Below are 18,924 nucleotides of genomic sequence, written 5' to 3'. Positions count from 1 at the left end.
CTGGGAAACGCTTTTTAAAAGATAAAACGTATGTTTTAAATACAACTCTATAGATCAGACCAAAATGCGGGACATATGAGGAGGAAAGAGGGACAGAGGGACTTTGTTCCAAATCAGGGACAGTCCCTTGAAATCAGGAACAGTTGGGAACTATGTATTGTCAGGTTTTACACAATTTTTTTTTTTTGGATTGCAAATTCTTTATTTAATGTTGTTTAACATTTTTATTTACTTACACAAGTATATACATCCTTGTGAAATAATAAAATTGGTCTGTCTGGGTATAGAATATTACTTTCAACAAAATTTGTGGAACTGGGTTTTGTGCCTGAGTGCCATCTGCTCCAGGCAAAGGAGGTTTTTGCCTGGAAGGTTTTCTGGACCCCTATGAGAAGCCTATACATGCCAAGACACTTGCCAATGAGACATGACCAAGTATACTATCATCAGTCACATTTCTGTATGCTACATGAGTGCTGTATACAGAGTTCAGTGAATCTACTCCTAAGAGTGTTCCTGCCAAGAGGCCTTTTTTTTTTCTTTCTTTTTTTTTTTTATTTAATGAGAGCTGTACAACTGAATTTGCCTTAATGTCATTAACCTCAAAACCCTCAGGCATTATAATTGATGAAAAAATGGTAAATAAAACTGCGCTAACTCAAAAAACATATCTCAGTGTTGAAACAAAGTGGAATAGCTGCTAACACTCCAACCGACAGTGATGGTAACCAAATGATATATATACAGTATATAGTGCAGCGCTAAAGTGAATGAATTGTGCACAACTAAATATACACATATATGCATGAATAATCAAAAATGATTGTTCAAAAAAGAACATAAAAAATCCAATAAGTCCATAAAGGTGAAAATTGTGACTTAAAAAGGAATAAGTCCCACACAGGAAAAAGATGGCTTGAACAGGTGATAAATCCCACACCAACAGAATAGATATGCTCACTAGATGGTATGGACCCAAAATACTGTACAGCAAATGGGTCATACGGGCTGAATGTATAGATGTCCTCGGTACCAGATGATGGGAACCTCTACAGCGTCAGAGGCTCTAAGGAAGTGGCACTGTCTCGAAACACGTTAGCCATTTACCTCAATAAGACATTGGACTCCAACATCATGGACGTTGTTTGATGGAGTTGATATGCTGGTTTACATCGCTTGTTTTGGGGATTCCTAGGCATTTACGTGTGGTGCAGTCCGAGGACATTTACCAACATCTGTGATCCAGAGACGCTGTAGAGGTTCCCATCATCTGGTACCGAGGACATCTATACATTCAGCCCGTATGACCCATTTGCTGTACAGTATTTTGGGTCATTTTTATCACCTGTTCAAGCCATCTTTTTCCTGTGTGGGCCTTTTTCCTTTTTAATTGTGCAAACCCCTACTGAGGAAGTCGTGTCGCGAAAGCGTAAGACGCCACGTGTATAGGGGGAGGAGACCTGGACGGACGAGCAGCGACCCACCAGCACGGCTCCCGACAGCTACTGTTTTTGGTGTGTACGGTCCGCACAAGCCCATTGTGCCGATTCATGTGAGTGCAATTCTACTTTGAATGTGAATCAATTAAAGGATAATAGCAGTGTACACTTAGATGCCTCATTATCTTTATTCACATATCATGTCCATGGGATGGTGAGAGATCGATTCAGGAAGTGGCATTCCTTATACTGGTCATATTGAGGATTCAATGCTGGTTTAATGCTTCAGTGAGGTGAGAGGCCATCTGGTGGCTAAACGGTGGTGGTGTCACTTGCACTTTTATATGAAACATCTATCAAGCACTTTATTGAATTTTAATCCACGGTTATATTTATATTTTAGTGGACTCTTATGCACTTTATTTTGAATGCACCTTATGGACATTATTTATTGCACTTAAGAGGAATATACAGTATATTGCACTTTATGCGATTTTTTTGATTTATATGATGCACATTGTCACTTTATTTGATTTTTTTATATAGCGCTGTATACATATCTGTTTAAAATTATTATTCCTTTTTAAGTCACAATTTTCACCTTTATGGACTTATTGGATTTTTTATGTTCTTTTTTGAACAATCATTTTTGATTATTCATGCATATATATGTGTATATTTAGTTGTGCACAATTCATTCACTTTAGCTCTGCACTATATATATATATATATATATATATATATCATTATAATTGATGTCAAAGCAGTCCGGAATCTGACTTTGAACACAAAATACATCCTATGGGAAAACATTTCTCCAAAACATGCATTTTGGGGATTGGACAAAACATTCATGAGACGTTTTTGAGATGTTTATTTGCCTAGTGTAAAAAAAAAAAAAAAAGGGTGACAAAAAGTTCCTTGCATTGACTTAGTGATGGCAGATACACCTATAGTCATCATGCAGTGCCTCACCTACTCCCAGAACCACTTCTAGGAATTAAGCAGACTCCTGTGGATAGTGGTTTAGCTGTCAAAGTCTTAGCACGGTAAGATAGTAAAAACAAACTGCTGATAGGTATATAGAATTTAATAAACATGGGGGGGGGGGGCTATACACCTTTCCTAGCCATTGTCATGTCCTACCATATTACAATGTATGACTTTTTTGTATAATACTGCATGCAGACACAAGCATTAAGCTGACAAAGCAGAGCTTTGCCACAAAACCGGACCAGAAATGTAGTGATGACACTGGAAAACATTACAAACAAATGGGTCTCAGATATACTTTGTGTAGGCAGGGGCCAAAATCAAAGTTATCTGAACATCATTTCACAAATGATTGTACCACTAGATAACCAAGGGGCTCCTAATACAGTACTTTCAGAAGGATAGCAGATGCCCTAAATAATGTGGCTCTAGAAATAAACCACTTCTCGATTGTAAGCTCTAACGAGCAGGGCCCTCAAGTTCCTCCTGTTTTGAATTGTATTGTAACTGTATTGTCTTCCCTCACATTGTAAAGCGCTGCGCAAACTGTTGGCGCTATATAAATCCTGTACAATAATAATAATATTCTGAAAGGTTCGTCCATTAACACTGTTTTTCTTTTTTGTTTCATAACTGTTTATTGAAGAAGAAAAATGGAAAATATAAAGTACAAACAAGGCACATTACAACCAGGACTGAAAACAATTCAGTCGGTAACATCCTTTGTATAACAGAAAACTTTTAGCAAGGACATGGGAAATAACAACCAATAGTTGTGCCACACGTGCAGATAAGAAAAGGGGGGTAATAAAGCAGAGTGGAAGGGGGATGGGAAGGAAGGAGGGTGTGGGGGCCCCATCCAGGAAGCATCACATATACGACGTTCATGTAGGATGCAACGAGAAGGCTCAGTCGTACATGGCCCTATGACTACATTAGAGTTAAGAAGGAGTACCGGAGGTACTAGACATAACTTCAGCGTATTTTGAGGAATAGGTAAAGGCGAGCCAGCAGGCCCATCTCTCAGAGTAGATCTGGGCTTGGTCTTTCAAATCAAAGGAAAGGTTTTCCATGCGAGCAAGGTGAGCAACTTGTTTCAACCACATTTGTATGGTGGGAATGGCGGTTTGTTTCCAAAATTTGGGGATTAAGGATTTCGCCGTATTGAGCAGGTGGTAGGGGGTGATAGATTTTTTGTATCGGCCTACTGGCTCGCCCGTGCAATGGAATAGTACAGCCCAAGGGTCGTCTGGCACCACACAGCCCTGGATAATGTTGATCCAATGTAGAACCGAGGACCAGTATGGACGAAGAAGTGGACATGACCACCAGAGATGTGCATGGGAAGCATTCTCTCCATAACCCCCCCAGCATAGAGCAGGATAATTCGGGAAAACTGAGTGCAGTTGAAGTGAAGAATAATGCCATCTGGATAAAAGTTTATAATTGAGTTCTGAGATTTTCGTCGAGATGGAGGAGGTGTGCGTTAACTGGAGGATCCGGGTACGTTGAGAGTCTGATAGGGGGTGACCAAAGTCTTGTTCCCATTTTGCTAGAATCGTGATATTTAAGGTAGTATCCATGGATATCAGAGCTTTGTACATGAGGGATAGCCCGCCTCAGGGATGGGGAGGAAGAGCCAAAACAGATTCCACAGGATTGAGGTGTGCCAGAGAACGTAAAGATTTAGGCCAGTTAGTTGTTGGTATTGCCATTGGATCATCGTTGTGGCAGGGGTGTTTTGAAGCAGGGTGGATAAGGGCAGGAGCCCTCCAGCAGAGGAAGTTTGGTGTAGCAAGGGTGGAGATGAGGGGAACCACTTGCCAAAAGCAGGGTCCAGTTCTCCTGGGAGGAAATATGAGGTGGCCCAGCAAATGCATCAGATTGGAATTATAAACCCAGTGGTTGTGTTGTGCAAAGAGTCCCAAATAGCAAAGATGGAGGTGGTAAGGGGAGATGTACATGCAGATTGCGATCTGAAGTGGTTAGGTATTCATATTTGAGGGTATAAAGTGGAGCGATGCAGTTCAGATTCCAATTGGACCCAAAGTTTAGAGACTCTGTGGTGTTTCCAATCCAATAGGCCTAGAAGAGCAGAGGCCGTATAATATTTTGTAAAGTCAGGGAAGGCTAGGCCGCCCTCGCTTTTTAGGTCTGCTGAGCAGGTGTCTAGCGATGCGGGGGCGTTTCCGGTGCCATTCACAACAGTTTTTCATCACAAAAAAAAAAAAGTAATTCAAATAAAGTATAGTAAGAATTTTATAGGCGGTCAGATATCTGGCAGAGTCACATTGTGATCTTCATCCGTTTCAACACCCACTTCTTCATAGAACTGTTTCTTGCTTTTGGGATAGCCTTCAAGGATAGCATCGACTATGTCCATAGCCATTCTTTTTCTTTTTTTCCATTCTTTACAGAACTGCTTGCGCTCATTGTACACCTTCTCCTTCTGTTCTGGTGTCACGTGATTGGTTGAAGATTTGATCTTCAGTAATTTTTCCTGATACCTGCTACATTCCTCCTTCAGCTCCTTAATTTCTTTTAGCATCTCCTCATTTGTCAGTGAGCTATTCAAATCTTTTAGCTCTGATTCCAGCTGCCTACAGCTCTGCTGGGTGTCCTGCAGTGTGGTAGACAGTTGTGAGGTTTGGGCATCCAGATTTCTGAGCTCAGAGTCACTCACACTGGGAAACTGCTCCTGGTCTGCAAAGTAGATTTTCTGCTTGCCATAAACTTTTTCCTTGATCTTACCCTGCTGAGCCAACTGTTCCATTGCTTTAACAACCCCAGCTTTGTTCAGGCCATGCTCTCTCTGCAGGTTACTGAAAACATCCTGAGTGCTGTATGGTCTATTCTGATCATTGAGGTATTTCAGAATGATTCCAGTGGCCCCACCGTCCTTAGATTTACTCATCTCTGTTTCTCTAGTCGGCCACCTTACACAAATGTTACACTGGGCTTTGGCAGCAGCACGCTGCACAGCGGATGTGAAATCTAGCGCTATAGAGCAGGATGGGACGGTGATGAAGGGCGGACAGGATTAGATGGGTCGGTGGATTCCGGCGGAAGGGATTAGGTGTGACACACTCTGCTGACCTGGAAGTGCTCGCTCTTCCTCCATGCGGCTTTGTGGGTGAGTGTCGGGAGAAGAAGCTCAGTCTCCCGCTGTCTGCTGTCCTCAGGCCGGAGTCATGTTACTGGAAGCTAGGCCCGAGCTTAGCACCGGAGTCACCCGGCCCCTGTGTGCAGGTGAGTGGGCCCGGGGAGGGGTGTACACGGGGGTATGGACACAGTGTGAGCTCTATGTATGTCTGTGTTCTCATACAGCAATGGCAGCTCTGCAGAGGAAGCAGAAACATGACTGTGTGACTGCGGGGGGATCCTCTCTTACAGGGGTGTCCAAACTATGGCCCTCCAGCTGTTCAGGAACTACAATTCCCATCATGCCTAGTCATGTCTGTGAATGGCAGAGATTTACAATGCCTCATGGGACGTGTAGTTCCACAACAGCTGGAGGGCTGTAGTTTGCAAATCCCTGTTTAATGTACGCTTCATTGTCTGTCATTGGACCCTCTTCTGGGGGCTCTGAGATTGGGCTTTATTCAGTCTGTCATTGGACCCTCTTCTGGGGGCTCTGAGATTGGGCTCCATTCAGTCTGTCATTGGACCCTCTTCAGGGGGCTCTGAGATTGGGCTTCATTCAGTCTGTCATTGGACTCTCTTTAGGGGGGCTCTGAGATTGGGCTTCATTCAGTCTGTCATTGGACCCTCTTCTGGGGGCTCTGAGATTGGGCTTTATTCAGTCTGTCATTGGACCCTCTTCTGGGGGCTCTGAGATTGGGCTCCATTCAGTCTGTCATTGGACCCTCTTCAGGGGGCTCTGAGATTGGGCTTCATTCAGTCTGTCATTGGACTCTCTTTAGGGGGGCTCTGAGATTGGGCTTCATTCAGTCTGTCATTGGACCCTCTTCAGGGGGCTCTGAGATTGGGCTTCATTCAGTCTGTCATTGGACCCTCTTCAGGGGGCTCTGAGATTGGGCTTCATTCAGTCTGTCATTGGACTCTCTTTAGGGGGGCTCTGAGATTGGGCTTCATTCAGTCTGTCATTGGACCCTCTTCTGGGGGCTCTGAGATTGGGCTTCATTCAGTCTGTCATTGGACCCTCTTCAGGGGGCTCTGAGATTGGGCTTCATTCAGTCTGTCATTGGACCCTCTTCTGGGGGCTCTGAGATTGGGCTTCATTCAGTCTGTCATTGGACCCTCTTCAGGGGGCTCTGAGATTGGACTTCATCCAGTCTGTCATTGGTCCCTCTTCTGGGGGCTCTGAGATTGGGCTTCATTCAGTCTGTCATTGGACCCTCTTCTGTGGGCTCTGAGATTGGGCTTCATTCAGTCTGTCATTGGACCATCTTCTGGGGGCTCTGAGATTGGGCTTCATTCAGTCTGTCATTGGACCCTCTTCTGTGGGCTCTGAGATTGGGCTTCATTCAGTCTGTCATTGGACCCTCTTCAGGGGGCTCTGAGATTGGGCTTCATTTGTCTGTCATTGGACCCTCTTCAGGGGGCTCTGAGATTGGGCTTCATTTGTCTGTCATTGGACCCTCTTCAGGGGGCTCGGAGATTGGGCTTCATTTGTCTGTCATTGGACCCTCTTCAGGGGGCTCTGAGATTGGGCTTCATTCAGTCTGTCATTGGAACCTCTTCAGGGGGCTCTGAGATTGGGCTTCATTCACACCAATGTAGGTAACACAGTGCACACTCATTCTCAATTGCACAAAAGAAGCACAGGTATTTAAAAAAAAAAAAAAATCACAACGCTCTACAAACCACGTCAGTAAGTTGCTGTGCGTTTCAATGTGATTAATTACTTCAGTACTGGGCACTTTTACCTTCCTTCCTGCCCGGCCCAATTTTCAGCTTTCAGTGCTATTGTTCAACACTGTAACCAAATAAAATTGTTATTTTTTTTCACACAAAGCTTTCTTTTGGTGGTATTTAAAGCGGAGTCCCCCCCCCCCCCCTTAAAAAAATGAAAAGTCAGCAGCTACACATACTGTAGCTGCTGACTTTTAAATAGTAGAACTTACCTGTCCAGGGAGCCTGTGATGTCGGCACCTGAAGCCGATTTACGCATCGTGCCGCCGCCATCCAGAGTAAGGCCCCTTTCACACATGTGAGTCCATCGGAAGACTCCGTTTTTCTCAGTGGGGGATCGATCCGCTAAGCAGGCGAATGGCCGCTTTGTCTCCGCGATGTGTGCGGAGATACAGCTGTCAGGTCCCCACTGTTATCTATGGGGGAATCGGATGGGAACGGACCGTCTGTCCTTTCTCATCCGATCCCATCCGATCCGCTGGACGGATGGAAAATAGGGTTTCCATACGTCCAGATTTGACGGATCGGATCCGATGTCAGTGGACATGTCTCCGTTGACATCCTATGCCCCATAGAGATGCATGGGGCATCTGTTAAGATCCGCCTGAAAAACTGACAGGCGGATCTGAACGATCCACCTGTGTGAAAGGGCCTAAGGGAACCCGGCTTCACTGCTTGTTCCCTACTGCGCATGCGCAAAGCACGCTGCGCTTTGTAATTGGCCCAGCGGTGGAGGAAAAAAGGAGGGGGCCGAACTTCCGAGGGACGGCGCCGCGGCTCTGTCTCCCAGGAAGCTGGGAAGGGTACCTGCCAAAAATCGGTACCCCCCCAACCCCCCCCCCCCCCCCTGAAAGATGCCAAATGGGGCACCGGAGGGGGGAGGAAGCAGAGTTCCACTTTTTGCTAAAAAATCATAAGACTGAAAATTTTGAAAATAAAAGTTTTTTTTCTTAGTTTTTGTCTGAAAATGCTGTAAATAAGTAATTTTTCTCCTGCACTGGTAGGTGGTATTAAAATGCAGCGCTGTTGGGCACTGAAAGGCAGCACAGATTGGCCTCACTGATGGGCACAGACTGGCATCACTGCTGGGCACTGTTAGGGCTGCACTGATGATTAGTGCCCTAATTATCTGTGCAGGTCTCTCCTGAGGAAATGCCCATGATCGGCAATCCTCTCCTCACACTCCTGTCAGTGTGAGAGAGGAAAAGCCGATAACCCGCATTTCCTTGTTTACATATGATCAGCTGTGATTGGACACAGCTGATCACATGGGTAGCAATCTGCGTACCGAGATTGGGGTTGCACCTTGTTCCAGTGACACGGTGCACCCCTTCCGGGTGTGCAATCGCGGTGAGACTGTGGCGACAGGACGTCGTCCCAGAACAACAAAGCATCCCGCCCGCCATCATTTGTTTATACGGCAGGAGGTAGTTAAAGTGGGGGTTACAACCCCCAGTAAAGTGACAGACCTCTGTGATACGCAGAGATAAAACACGCCTCCTATGTAGGCTGTACCTGTTTATCTGCAGTCTTCTCTTCGCTACAGCCATTCAGAGTGCAGAATTTATAAAGCTTGTCTGAGCGGTCAGAAAACGGGGCAGAGAGCTGAAGTTACACCACAGAGCTCAGTGAGGAGAGCTCTGGGAGCAGATTGGAGGAAGAGACCCCCCCTCCCTTCACACAGGAACAGAGCCGAGGATGTCCCTCTCCTGTCACCATTTTTCTCCTGGTGTCAGGAACAATTGTCAGAAGTGACTCGTGCTGATAGCAGAGGAAGGAAATAGCAGACACACTAAGGCCCCTTTCACACATGTCCGTTTTTTTGGTGGATCTGAACGGACACCCCATGCATCCCTATGGGGCATCGGATGTCAGTGGAGACATGTCCGCTGACATCCGATCCGTCAAAACTGGACGGATGAAAACCCTATTTTCCATCCGTCTGGCAGATCGGATGAGAACGGACAGACGGTCTGTTCCCATCTGATTCCCCCATAGAGATGAATGGGGACCTGACAGCTGTGTCTCCGCACACAGTGTGGCGACACAGCTGGCATCTGCCCGCTCAGCGGGGGATCGACGGATCAATCCCCGCTGAGAAAAACGGAGTCCGCCTGGCGTACTCCGTGTGTGAAAGAGCCCTTAAAGTGTTCTGGATTAAGACAAGTACATGTCTCAATCATGTCTGATGTTTACAACTCCTTGGTTTACTCACACCAGGTGTGGTGGGTCTGTGTTGGGCGGCTATTCTAGCACATCTCCACCACAAGATGTCTCCGGTGCTACCAGTTCACACCAATGTGTTGTAGTGGTGTGTGGGCAGTATGCACTGAAAAATGTGCGTTCAGTGCTTTTTTTCCAAAGCAGCATCGGTCACTGCCCACCACCACCAGCCAATAGAATTCTAAGAATGAAAGGTGACAATTCCATTAAGTTTGTTTAAAAAAAAAAAAAGTAAACCATGCAATGCCCCGGTATCGGTGCATCAACACTGCACTGGTCCAGCCAGACCGCATGCCAGCTGCAGCATCACAATGCCTTACCATACTTCATCTGATTATACCTTCTCTTTGCTCCCTAAGACCTCCATGGAAAACCTTTTCATGCACTGCACTGATTGTGGCTAACAAGCCTAAACTGGCTGTATAACATTTGGGGTGTGTCAGATTATATCTGACTTCTGGCAGCAAATGGTTCTTGTGCTCACCACTTTACTGCGACTTTTCTGTACACCAGATAGCTGTTTATTTATTTTTTGGATACTCCGAGGGGCATTCAAGTAAAATAAGGAATTTCAATCTTAGAGGTATAAATAGGGATGCGTGGCGGTGTTCTATCAGATTCTGCAACCGGAAGTGACGGTTGGACTAGAACAACTTACTGCACATGCGCCATGCGTTCCAACATGGCCGCTATGCGTTCCAATAGGTGGTGCTCTCAATCAAACTGAAGCCATCGAAATTGCTGGTGTCATACCTGATCACGTGTGCAGCACCATGGCGACTACAGATCGAAGTGGAGAAAAGTAGTTTTGATGAGAGAAGGTACACTTGGTTTGTGGGGTGACCTCCCCAACCTTGCAGTTACAACTGTCTCACTTAGTAAGGCTTCTTCCAGACTTGAGGTACTGCTTGCCACCCTCTGAAAAGCAATCTACAGCGGATCATTTGGGGGGCAGTATAGCAGTTTCTGACAGGCATTCAGGAGATACTACTGCTGCCTTCTAAATGCATGTGGTGTGTGGTATTATTTTTTTTTTTGGTTGAAGGAATTTACTGCACTATATTTCACTTCCCTGTCATTCGAGAAATACGAAGGCTGCCATTGCTTGACTATTATGGTGGCTTACTGGATTTAGTACTTTATGGTGCATTTATAAATGATTTCAAATTTTTTTCTAACTAGGTTTCATTAAAAAAATGCGTGAAAGCTCTGTAAATCTAGGGTGAAAACATTTTCAAATATATCATTGCAAGTCATATTTAGGGCCTGGTGGCCTGGTCCACCGCCTAGGGTGGGGGCAGGGTGCTGTGTTGATGGGGGGGGGGGGAGGGAGTGTCCCCTCTTAAGAAGTGAACTGTTCCTTAAGAAGTGAACTGTTCCACTGGTGGTAGACCCTCCGGTTTACAGATTAAACAAGGCGACCATGATTCCGGTTGAAGAGTTTCTGGCCTTTAAAGCGGTAGTATCCCGCTTTTTGACACTTTTACCTACAGGTAAGCCTATAATAAGGCTTACCTGTAGGTACAAATAATATCTCCTAAACCGGCATGGTTTAGGAGATATTTACAGTGCATGCAGCCGCTCCCGCGAGCGGCGCATGCGCTCCGAAGATCCGGGGGGACCTTCAATTAATTTGCCGGGAGCTTGCCGGAAAATCACGGGAGTGACGTCATCGCGGCTCCGGCCAATCATCGCGCCAGAGCCGTCTCTTCCTGCCAATCACCGCGCCGGAGCCGCCGAACCCGGAAGAGACGGCGAGGGATCATGGCAGCGCCCGCAGCGATGTCTGGGGGTCCGTGTGGGGGCTTTCTTTCTAAGGTAAGTTACACATAATGGGCTAGTATGCGATGCATACTAGCCCATTATGCCTTTGTCTTGCAGGTTTTTTTTTTCCTTGGGTTTACAACCACTTTAAGGACCCAGCTGACAGGAAGGTGGAGGCTGTGGCCCGCAATATGTACACCCTGGCTGGTTCGGCACTGAGGCCAATATTCTCTATTGCCCTGGTGTCGCAGACTCTGACCGAATGGGCTAGGCTTTTGCGCTGTGACCTGGAGGGGGAGTAGCTCCCCCTGCCTTTGCTGAGCTGGCGGACCAGGTTGTCCAGAGACTTCAGTTTATCTGTGATGCCTCTTTGGATGCAGCTCCCCTAGTGGCTCGACTCTCTTTTTAGGCAGTGGTCCTTCGACGTTTCTTTGGCTCAAATGCTGGTCTGTGGACCAGATTTCTAAAAAGGCCTTGACTGATTTTCCCTTTTAAGGAGATCTTTTGTTTGGTGCTACTCTGGTTGACATCATTAAAGGTCTCCCAGGGGGGAAGAGTACCTTTCTTCCGCAGGCTACGAAGGGCAAGGACACTCATCGTAGATGTGGTTGTGGACCCCCCCTCTTCGGCTCATAAGCAGTTTTTTTGTCCCTCAGGGTCGACTGACAAGGGATCGGAGCCCTTCTCCTCTGGAGGATATAAGTGAACTTGGTCTGGTAAGTCAAGAGCAGGTTTCTCCAGACCTGCGGACAAGGCTCCTTTAGCATAAAGGTGGGCCCTCATCTGTGTCTGGGGTAGGGAGATATCTTCACTGGTTCCCAGACCTGTGGACTCCCCTGGTACAAGTCAGGTGGGTCCATGGGGTCATTCGGTCCGGCTACAAGATCAAGTTGCATTCTTACCCTCCGGTAAGGTTCTTCCTTCCAATGTGCAACTGTCCCTGGTCCGCTTACTTTACTTTAAATGGTGATGGTCCCGGTTCTGACTTAAGAATGTTTTCAGGGGTTTTACTTAACTCTGTTTACAGTCCCCAGGAAGGAAGGCAAGGTGTGTCCAAATTCTGGACCTCAAGGCGCTGAACTGCTTTCTGCAGGTGCAGAAGTTCAGAATGGGGTCCATTCGCACGGTGGTGACTTCCCTGCATCAGGGGGATTTTTCTTGCTTCCATCAACATCAAGGACGCTTACCTTCTCATTCCAATATATGTCAGTCTCGAGCGCTTCCTCCGCTTTGCCATGGGAGAGGCCAATTATCAATTTGTGGCCTTACCCTTTGGTCTCGCTTCTGCTCCTCGGGTCTACACGAAACTGTTGGCCCCGGTGCCAGCATTGTTACGCCAATTGGGGGATTGCGGTACTGGGCTACTTGGATGACCTTCTTCTGTGATCGGAGTCTCCTACTGCTCTGATGGAAAACCTGGAAATCACCATAGGAGCTTAAGGGTGTATGGCTTGATTCTGAATTTTCAGAAGTCTGCTCTGGGTCCGTCCACAAAGCTGGACTATCTGGGTCGGACTCTGTACTCGGCCTTAGCTAGGGTGCTCCTTCCTCTGGACAAACTGCAGGCTGTAATTCTTCTCCTGCTGTCCAGCAGATGGTAAATCCTCCGGACTTGCATGCAGGTGCTGGACCTGACGGTGTCTACCTTCAAAGCGGTCCCAGTCTCTAGACAATCGGATCCAGCTGAGCCGGGGAATGAAAGAGTCCCTGATATGGTGGCTTCATTCTTTGGTGCTTCGGCTGAGCAAATCCTTCCTCCCCTTGTATTGGAAAGTGGTCACTACGGATGCCAGCCTGTCCGACTAGGGAGGCATCCTCGGCAGAATTTCTGCTCAGGGGGTCTGGACACTGGAAGAGTCCAGACTACCGATTAATGTCTTGGTACTCTGAGTGATCAGACAGAACATTGGACAGATCGTCCTCAGGGATATCCAGTGCGCATTCAATCTGACAATGCCGCGGCCGTGACTTATGTCAATCACCAGGGGGCACAAGAAGTGGATCTGTTGCCGTCCCGGCTCAACAGGTGCAGAGGTTTATGGTCCGGATACGGGATCTTCTGGTGGACGCCATGAATGGGCTGGTGGCCCCGTGGGGTCAGTATCATCTAATTTACGCCTTCCCTCCTCTCAAGCTTCTGTCAAGACTTCTACGCAGGATCGAGGAAGAAGAGATTCCGGTCATCTTAGTAGCCCCGGACTGGCCTCGCCAGGCTTGGTACGCTGATCGAATGTGGCTGGTCGCCGACCTTCCTTGGAAGCTTCCTATGGGGGAGGATCTGCTGTTCCAAGGACCAATCTTTCATCCTGCTTTACAGTCCCTGGCTTTGGCGGCTTGGCTGGTGAACACTAGGTGCTGATGGATAGAGGTTTGTCTGAGTTGATTTCCAACGCTGTTAAAAGCTAAGAAATCTACTTCTAGGAAGATCTCTCATCGTACGGGAAAGATGTATATTGTGTGGTGTGAGTCTCTTGGGGTTCATCCTCGCTGTTTTTTTTTCGGTGGCTCAGATGTTGACCTTCCTTCAACAGGGGTAGAGCAGAAACTGGCCTTGAGTACTATCAAGGGTCAGGTGTCGGCCTTAGCCACTTACTCTTTGGTGTGTACTCTTCTTCAGGGAATTAGGCACTTGACCCCTCCAGTGCGGTCTCTGTTGCTGCCTTGGGACCTTAATTTTTTGACCTCTGTCCTCCAGAAGCCTCCTTTTGAGAGTCTTCGTGAGACTCCCCTGCTTACACTGTCCTAGAAGGTGGCATTTTTGGGGGCTTTCACCTCTGCACGCAGGGTGTTGGAATTGGTGGCGTTACCCTGTCTTTCACCTTACTTGGTGGTTCATAATGATAAGGTGGTTCTTTGCCCCTGTCCGTCACTTCCTCAGGTTGTCTCTTATTTTCATTTAAAAGAAGACATTGTGTTGCCTTCCCTGTGTCCCAGGCCAAAACATCTGAAGGAAATTTAAAGGGGTTGGTGAGGTAAATGGCGCTGCCTTTCAACAGGGTTTTAGAAGGCAATATATGTAAACGTTCAAGGTGGAATATTTCAACACAGAGTGTTCCAAAGTACATGTAAACGTATCAACTTTTTCTACACCACAATGATTGCAAACAATACATATGAAATGCGTTTGGAAGTATACCGCTTACAAGAAAGTTGCGGTCCCTATACCAGTGTATGCACGTTTACCTGTTTGCTATAATGTGAGTACCTCTATTATTTCAATAAAATCAGATTCTTTTACAATACTTCACTATATGAGGCTCTTCTTCTTATGTATGATCTGGAAATTGCTGCAACCATTTGATGGGACGATGAGGTTATATTGAATATACTAAGCATATAAGAGCGATGATCCAGTGGAGCCACTGAAGCCACCAGTGTTTGGGCCTTGCCTTCCAGGAAGGAATCCCCTATAACATCTTGCTGGTTACCCCTGTAGGGGTATTGAGCTCCGGTGAGTGCTGGCAGAATTGAGAGGGGAGCACTAGTTTCCTCACCCGGCACGTTCCACTTGGATCACCCCGAGATTCACCCATCATTTTTTCTCTGGAATTTTTTCACCAATTAACCACTTTGATGGACTTGTATTGCTGAATTTATTGAATCACTTCTGTTCACCTACTGCTGGCCACCTTGTAGAGCAGGGCTCTGCAAATACAGTTGGTCAAGCCGCACCAAGTCACTTTATATTTAATTAATTTGCGGTTCTCTATATATTTGCCTTTTTTATATATAATTGATAAGAAACAATTACCACTACGTCACTTTATTAGTTATTTATTGATCAAGTTAGTAGTTGTGCCACATTACCAGCTTTGGATTTATCTATTTTTTTATATCTACTGGTACATTCACTGACCACTTGCCGAGATATTTGGGATATATATATATATATATATATATATATATAATCTATCCGTCACTTTCCACAGAGCACCTTATATTTATTTATATTTATATCCATTGGCATTAGAATATATTTATTAACCAATAATTTATTGTTCACATCACAATACAGCACTTTTTATTTGTTCATATGTATTGTTTGCAATCATTGTGGCGTAGAAAAAGTTGATACGTTTACATGTACTTTGGAACACTCTGTGTTGAAATATTCCACCTTGAACGTTTACATAGAGTGCCTTCTAAACACCTGTTGAAAGGCAGCGCCATTTACCTCACCAACCCCTTTAAATACTACTGAATACAATCCATTGGATCGTATTTTGAGGTAGGCTGCAGCCTTTAGCCATTCCAAAGCGTGGAATTCCCAAACCCCTTGAATCTGAAGGAAATTGCTTTGCATGCCTTGGATGTGGTCCAGGAGATTAGGGTGTACCTGGCAGCTACAGAGTATTTTAGGAAATCACTCACTAGTTGTGCTCACGGATTGGCTTCGTAAAAGGGTTGTCCACTTCCTCTGCAACCATTTCTAGATGGATCAGACAGACGGTGGCTCAGGTCTATTCCATCAGGGGTCAATTACCTCCTTTCCCTGTGAAGGGGCACCCTACTCGGGCGCTCAGTGCCTCCTGGGCCTTCTGTCATCAAGCGTCAGTGATGCAGATTGCAAGGCGGCCACCTGGTTGTCGATGTACACTTTCACAAAGTTCTATAAAGTGGATGTGTTGGCATCTGGGGATGCTTCCTTTGGCCGCAAAGGTTTTGCAGGCTACTGTTTAGGGCAGTGGTCCTCAACTCCGGTCCTCAGGGCCCACTAACAGGCCAGATTTTAAGTATAACCTTGGGGAGATGCAGACTAGAGTACTGCAGTCACTGAGCAGCAAATGATATCACCTGGGATGTATTTCAGTTATCTTGCAAATCTGGCCTGTTAGTGGGCCCTGTATGCCAGGGTTGAGGACCACTGGTTTAGAGGATCTGGTCCTCCTTGAGGGTGTATTGTTTTTTCATGTGAGCTCCAGTTGTTTTTGGTTGAGCTCCTGTTTACCTGGTTGGCTATAGTTAGCCTTGGTAATTTTATTTTTCGCTGTTCCCACCCCTTGTGTTTAACACTGCTTTGGGACGTCCCAATGGTTAACAAGATCAGAAGCTGGGTCCGTCAATTAACGAAAGAGAAAATTGGATTTTTGACTTACCGTAAAATCCATTTCTCTGATATTCATTGAGGGACACAGCACCAACCCCTCTGTGGAGTTGTAATTCTTCTGACACTGCTTGTAACAAAACTGAGTACCTATAGCAGAGAGAGGGAGTATACACCCTGGGACTGCCCATATGCGTAGGCCAGGGCTTGACAAATTTGCCTGAAATCTAGGAGCCAGCTAAAAAAGTTAGGAGCCAGTTTTTTTTTTTTTAAACTAACAACCAAGCTTTATTTAATAAAACGGATAGAACCCCCCTCTCCTCTATAGCGCAATTGGATGGAAACAGACTGTCTGTCTCTTTCCATCCGATGCCATCTGATCCGATCCACGGGATGGATAGAAAATAGAACCACCATCCGTCTGCTTTTGGCGGACAGGATCAGATGGCGGCAGATTACTGCTCCATAGAGGAGAATGAAGGGTCCGATCAGGTCTGCCTGAAAAACTGACAGGCGGACCTGTTCAGACAGCCCGTGTGAAAGGGGCCTTCGGCTGTGGCACGGCGATGAGGGGAAAAAAAAAAAAAAAAGATTTATATTTATATATATATATATATAATTTTTTTTAATAAGAATTGAAGGAAAAAAAAAAAAGAAAACCATTTTTTATTTTTTTAATAATTAAAAAAAAAAGAAAAAAAAATATTATTTTTTTTTAAATTTAAAAAATAAATTAATAATAACCCTACTCCCTGTCCACTTACCTTTAAGCAAAGGTAACTGGACAGAGAGATGAAGCCTGCAAAAACTTCCCTCTCCTCTCCTGTTTGGAAGGAGATGGAAAGAGAACATGCATTACTCCCGGCCACCACAAGAGGGCGCCAGTTCCCCAGCCTCTCTCATCTCACAGAAGAAGGCCGAAAAGCCGGGGCCTCAATTTTTGGACGGCACGGAAGTTCGTGCACTCGGGGAAGGAGGTGGGGGCGCAAAAGGGACAGGACACCTCCTGCAGGGCACCCCAGGCGCCAGGTCGCTAATTCTAGTTGCAAATGCGACCTGGCGCCCGGGGATTGTCGAGCCCTGGCGTAGGCAGACTTTTTTTCTGCCTAGTGTCCTACTCCTGTAGGGGGCAGTATAACCCAATGGTTAAGAAGATCAGGAGCTGTGTCCGTCAATGAACATCAGAGAAATGGATTTTACGGTAAGTTAAAAATCCAATTTCACTTCTGTGTTTTTCTTTCAGATATCTCTCACAGCAGCAGGAGAGTTGTGCAAATAGTGATTAAAGCTCCAAAAGTCACACTATGGCCAGCTGACTAAGGCTGGATTTCCCCGCATTCAATTCACATTACATGCTCAATAGAGCCGGTTTACACAGGTCCGGGGCGGCCGTGGAGCGGATTGCAAAAGGGTCCTGTGCGTGTTTGGGTCCTGTTCAGGTGTGAATTTAGGCAAAAATTTGGACCTGAATTGCACCTAAACTGGTGATGGGACATGCACTGGTCCCCAGGCACGAACCTGCGGGTGCGCACACGTGTACCCAGCCTCACACTTTAGGTACCACACTTCTGTTTAAAATGCTAGTTGCTGGGCTGCCATGCTACACCTTTTGAGTTTAACGCTTTGGATCACTGACCCAGTTTTTAGCACCTGAAGTCAGAACTCCTAATATAATGTTTGTGGGTCAATGACTGAAAGTTTTTTGAAGCCGGTTGATCATTATGACAATCAGGTAATTAGCACTGTCAGAAATAATGCTGTACAGAATGATATGGCATTCAAGGGAAAATTGATGGTAAAAGAACAAACATAGCATACATTTTCCTATAAGTGTAAGTTGCACTTGTGCCTCGCAACTGTTCTTAGTGTAAACCACACTTGTACCGTGCCAAAAAGCTATATGCCTCTGTGCACAAATATACCAAAAAAAATAATTGTGAAAACTCCCCAGCCCCCCCCCCCCCCCTATAAAAATAGTGCTGTTGCCCCTTTAAAAATAAACTATACCAAACCAGTGTCTGAAACTGTAACCAAAATATACAGATATTAAGCAGCACTGCACATCCCCATAACTCTAGTGATTCAAACGGAATAAATGTATAAAAATTCTAAATAATCGCAATTAACAACGACACACGAAAAAAAAAAAAGTGCTCGTGACAACCACTACCATTGTGCAGAATCAGTGAATCACTAGAGATCAATGCCTCACATCCAAGTTGATCTGCATGAAAAACTCAAATGGTTGATAATAATGACTCCAGACGTATCTTACGGTACTCTTGCTCCAGGATATCTTCTAAGAGACACTCCATCCAATAGTCACCCATAAAAAAGAAAGGCCAGCAATAGTACAGTATCAATATACATTCAAATGTTATTTAAGCCATATAAATGACTCACAAACGCATCATAAAATTACGCCTAAACTAAAAAACCAGCTATCAGTGTGCCTGCTTTCCCTGCATGAGCCAGATTACCGGCATCTCACCACCTCAACATCCCTACCAAGTTAGCGCTCTTGCATCACTTCTGGTCCTGCGTGCATTAATGCCCTAATATGCGTTTCTTCCATGCAGACTTTCT

General features: G+C 45.7%; 2 protein-coding genes across 2 annotated transcripts in view; one reads left to right on the top strand and one right to left on the bottom strand.

Annotated features, from left to right (window-relative positions):
- Nucleotides 1-4,697: 4,697 nt before the first annotated feature.
- PSMC3IP (PSMC3 interacting protein) lies at nt 4,698-5,362 on the bottom strand. Its single transcript, XM_082256673.1, has one exon. The coding sequence runs from the start codon at nt 5,344-5,346 to the stop codon at nt 4,702-4,704; it is 645 nt and encodes a 214-aa protein (XP_082112799.1). The 5' UTR covers nt 5,347-5,362; the 3' UTR covers nt 4,698-4,701.
- A 157-nt stretch (nt 5,363-5,519) lies between these two features.
- Nucleotides 5,520-18,924, top strand: part of DNAJC2 (DnaJ heat shock protein family (Hsp40) member C2) — a 46,398-nt gene continuing 32,993 nt past the window's right edge. Inside the window, exon 1 of the mRNA XM_082255155.1 lies at nt 5,520-5,681. Within this exon, the coding sequence (XP_082111281.1) occupies nt 5,624-5,681 (58 nt within the window). The 5' untranslated portion in view covers nt 5,520-5,623. The remainder of the gene's footprint in view (nt 5,682-18,924) is intronic.

Source organism: Pelophylax lessonae (assembly GCF_965119305.1).
Source record: "Pelophylax lessonae genome assembly, chromosome: 4".
Classification (NCBI taxonomy): Eukaryota; Metazoa; Chordata; class Amphibia; order Anura; family Ranidae; genus Pelophylax; species Pelophylax lessonae.
Note: the sequence above shows the minus strand (reverse complement) of the source record. Positions and strands in the feature narration are given on the sequence as shown.